Below are 4,135 nucleotides of genomic sequence, written 5' to 3' on the forward strand. Positions count from 1 at the left end.
CATCAGTCTATTGTGGATGACTGGACATAGCAGCTGAAACCAGGGGAATGCAGTAGCCACCTGTACTCATTAGCCACAGACTCCAGCAGGGATGCTATTGCTATTCTGAGAGCTACCTTCAAGAGCAAATATTGAATACTAAGCCTGGACAGGAATGCTTCAGATTAAAAAAATAAAATAAAAACAGACCACGCAAAAGGATCACTTGTGCAAGGAACGGATTACTATTTATACAGTGCCATACAAGTGTTACCCTTGAAAGTGCTAACATAAGCATAAACAGACAATCTCTGCTCCAGCGATCTTACACTCCAGGTGTTAGTTGAAGGGGAGAAAACAGTAAGAACGACAGCATATGATCACTTTCCTGCCGCCAAATAATAAATCGGTTCTCTACAAAGTAGAACTGCAAATCCTATGCAGAGCAATTCTAGTCTAACTCCACTGAAAACAATGGGGTTTGAGTAACTCTGCATAGGACTGCACTGTGAGAGCTGCACTGAACTAGCTTGGCATATTCCAGGATATGCTGGAAGATACTATCAGAATGGTCGTGTCTCCCCTACTTTCCACTTAACCTCTGAACCAGGGGAAATGACTGCCTGCTTGTTACGGTCCTAATTTCCCCCACCCTCCATTCTCTTTTACTGGACGTCTTGAAAAAAGGAAGTGAAACTGAACGTTGCAAAAAGTGAAGGGGTTTATCAGTGAAGATGTTTAGAGTTTCCTGAAAAAAAGCATTAAGCAGCTGCTAAAATGTTTGCTTAACTTGTTAACTTTGGGCTAAAAAAAAGCGGGAACATAAAAACCATATTGGGCATCCAAGATTAAATAAACAGAGCCACTGCTTTCAAATTCAATCAGGAGGGAAATTGGGGCTCCATGGAAAATTTGTTGGGCACTTGCAAGCTTTAAAGACTATGCTCAAAGAGCAATAGCTGGCAAGTCAAATCGTGCATTAAGCATAAGAAGCACCACTCCAAGTAAGACCATGGTTCGCAGACAAGAATACTCTGGGGATAATACACAGCTTGCCAATGATTTCAACATTTGGTTTTCTAGGTCAGCTCATAGACCTCTAGTGCTGAGATTATACAGCATTGAAAAGGAGAGGGTAATAGTCTTTTCCAATTGCTTTTGAAAAAAAGCCACTTGCTTCACACCTGCCAATCCGTTTCAGGCAACTCAGTTTTGGAAAAAGTGCCACAAATTCCCTGAATAGAAAGTGTCCATGCCTAGGGCTATACCTGCTTCTAAGGCATTTGCTCTCAGAAGCATCCAGTGATTAGGTTATTTTTTTTTAAAGGCTGGACTGCAAAAATCAGACTTTGTTCCCATCTCAGCTTAGTGTGATGGCAACAATTCTGAGCGCATCCCTGGTGAATGGCCACCTCAAAGAGGCGCTTACCCAACTTCTCTCTGCTGCTTGCTGCAGGAAAGCAAATAAGGAGACTGTCCCTAATTTGGTCCCTAAGGTGGAAGTGCGACGATTTGACGTCAGTCATGTAAATACACCCCAGGCATCGGTCAGACACAAATCCCATCAACACAACCTGATGCCCAAAATTACTCTGAGCTGCGGTTCAGCCCCGGAACTTGGGACGTAAGACATGAAGCAATAATAAAAAGCCTTTCTGAACATGCGCAGAGTGCCTTTCCCGAAAAGGTAGCCAGCAGGACTCCCAGCTTGCCTTAAGGCTGTGGAAATTGACCAGGGGACCAACTCAATTCGATTTCTTACTGTGCAGCTACGGGGGCTTCTTCGTGAAGAAAAGAGCCCCAGAAGCAGCTGCGGCGGACGCGCTCGCCCCCCTTGGCGGCGTCGGCAGCCGGCCGCCCTGCTCCCCTTTTGTTGCAGCAAGCGAGAGAAGCAGCTGCCCAGCAGCAAGCCTCCCGAGCGCGATCAAGTTTCCCGCGGGCTGCAAGGGAGCGATTCAAGACCGCCCTTCGCTATCTCCGGGGCAGGGGAGCAATCTCGATGAGAAACACTACTTTGTTTCAAGGCAGCCGGGTTTTTAGCTGCCGATTGCCCTAGTCGGACAAACGCCCTCCACCGCCAGAGGGAGGGCAGTGCAGCTTTAAGAAAGCCCGCCGCTGCAAACTGGAGAGCGCCAGCGGCGCCCTCCGCTAGAGTAGAGCCCGCCGCCTCGCATTGCCGCCGCTGCAGCTCCTGTTGCAGGCGCCCCCCCCCCAAAAAAAAAATCTGCCGCGCCGGAGCCTTTGGCGGGGTGAAGCGGAGAACCAATGCAGGCTGAAGAACCGCTTCACAGTCCGCCACGTTTCCCAGCAGCAGCGCGTGCGGAGACTGCTAAGGGCGGTTTGATGGGATTCAAAACGATGTCGCGGACGCCCGCCTAGCCAGGCTACCATCCCGCCGCCCGTTTACTCGAGTGCCGTCCTCGGGGACCTCGCTGCGACTCTCTTCCCGAGAGTGCCCCCCACGAGGCTCCTTTGGAACTTGCTTGGAGGGACCGAAGGCAGGCGCCCACCGTGCGGAGGTTTCTTTCCAGACGGCTTCCGAGCCTCCCGCACCGCTGGACTTTTTCTTGTTTCCAGGCTCTTGCCGTCCACCCCGCCCACCCCTGACCGTACTTTTAAGTTTGCGACCCCCTCGGAGTTAAGGGAGTCCGCCCCCCCCAAAAAAAAACACCCCTTAAAGAAGTGAACCCCCCTTCCTCCCCGCCTCTCTCGTCAGCCACGCTGCACGTCCACACACGCGAAGACCACTGCAAGTCCAGCAGCTACTCACCAGTGAATGGGGAAAAATACAGACATGAAGTCCTAACAAAAAGGCTGACCAAACGTCCTTTTGTGTCTGAGCACAGGGATCGTGCGGGGGGGGGGGGAGAGAAGCGCGGGCTCAAGGCGATCGCCGGATGATGTGCACCAGGGGAGGGGAAGGAGGAACGGAAGGCGCCTGCTTCAAGAAGAAAAAGGGAGAGGAAAACGAAGAACTCGACCACGCACAACCCCACCTTCAGCCACAGCTCTAAACCACACAAAGCGTTTGGGAAGCTGCCTTTATAGCCGAGGGGGGCGTGCCCGTGCCCGCCAACCCCGCCCCCTCTCTCCGATGATGTCACCAAAATCATGAATGGTTTCATGCTTTCGGCCTGTAGCGGAGCCGCGTCTCGGAAGAAGGGAGCGGGCTCGGGAGCTCTCTGATTGGTCGCCGCTCGGCTTCTACGGCATCATCTTCGGCACGAGCGCTGCTTGCTGCTGATGTCTGCTGTTACCTAACCCACGTCTCCAGTCAATCAATCCAAGTTTGGACATAACCCCCGCAGGGGATTTTTTTTGTTTTGCTCAGGGCTATAGGCGGGGCTTTTTGTTGTTTTTCTTTAAAAGCCCACTCCTCTGAGAGATGAAGCGTTTCCGAAGAGAACCTGCCAACGCCAGACTCCTTCCATCCTAAGTGGGATGCAATTGCGAAGAAAATCGCAATCGGGTTTATTTACAGCCCTTCTTTCACAACAACGGGGGTGGACAAGCACACGGTGCGTCTTTCTTCTTCCGTACTCTCTGAAAAGACGGCCTCTTTGCCCACACCATCTGTATCTAATTAAAACACACACACACACCCTATCAAAACTAGGGTCTGAGCAGTAACCAGGCCGTTCACCTTTTTGGTGTGGGCATTGTGCACTTCCTCTAACCCTTTTGGTCATTATCTGGTGAGGAGTGGGGATGGGAAAGGAGCGCTTCTGTTTTGATTTTCCTAATCTGGATGGAAGAAAGGTTTAAAATAATCCATGGGAAAGTGAGAGTTGGTTGCAGAGTCGTAAATTACTGGGCCGGGCTGCTTCTGCTGGGAAAACCCAGAATGGGTTTTTATTTTTAGTGTGTTCGCATAGGGGGGGAGTGGCAACAGGCTTTCATGCAGGGAGATTTTCCCACCAGACAAGAGTTAGGTCTCTTTCTTGCTCAACTGAGGCACAGAAAAGGGTTGGGGAGCCAACTGGGCTTTCCACCAGCACCTGCTCCTGGAATCATTCCACCCGTGTTGTGAAGATGACTGGAAGAAGTTGGGATTAACCTAACTGGTGCCCTTCATAACATGAACAAAGGTTTCTTGCAGAGGAAAAGCACCCAGGGGGTTCATCTGTGTGTCGGGTGCTTTGTTCAGAAGCATCTC

At 50.8% G+C, this 4,135-nt stretch overlaps 1 protein-coding gene across 1 annotated transcript in view; it reads right to left on the reverse strand.

Annotated features, from left to right (window-relative positions):
- LBH (limb bud and heart development) overlaps positions 1–2,982 on the reverse strand; it is a 17,950-nt gene extending 14,968 nt beyond the window's left edge. Inside the window, exon 1 of the mRNA XM_015426109.1 lies at positions 2,750–2,982. Within this exon, the coding sequence (XP_015281595.1) occupies positions 2,750–2,775 (26 nt within the window). The 5' untranslated portion in view covers positions 2,776–2,982. The remainder of the gene's footprint in view (positions 1–2,749) is intronic.
- Positions 2,983–4,135: the final 1,153 nt, after the last annotated feature.

The sequence above is a fragment of the Gekko japonicus genome, unplaced genomic scaffold (genome assembly GCF_001447785.1).
Source record: "Gekko japonicus isolate JY-2015 unplaced genomic scaffold, Gekko_japonicus_V1.1 scaffold143, whole genome shotgun sequence".
NCBI lineage: Eukaryota > Metazoa > Chordata > Lepidosauria > Squamata > Gekkonidae > Gekko > Gekko japonicus.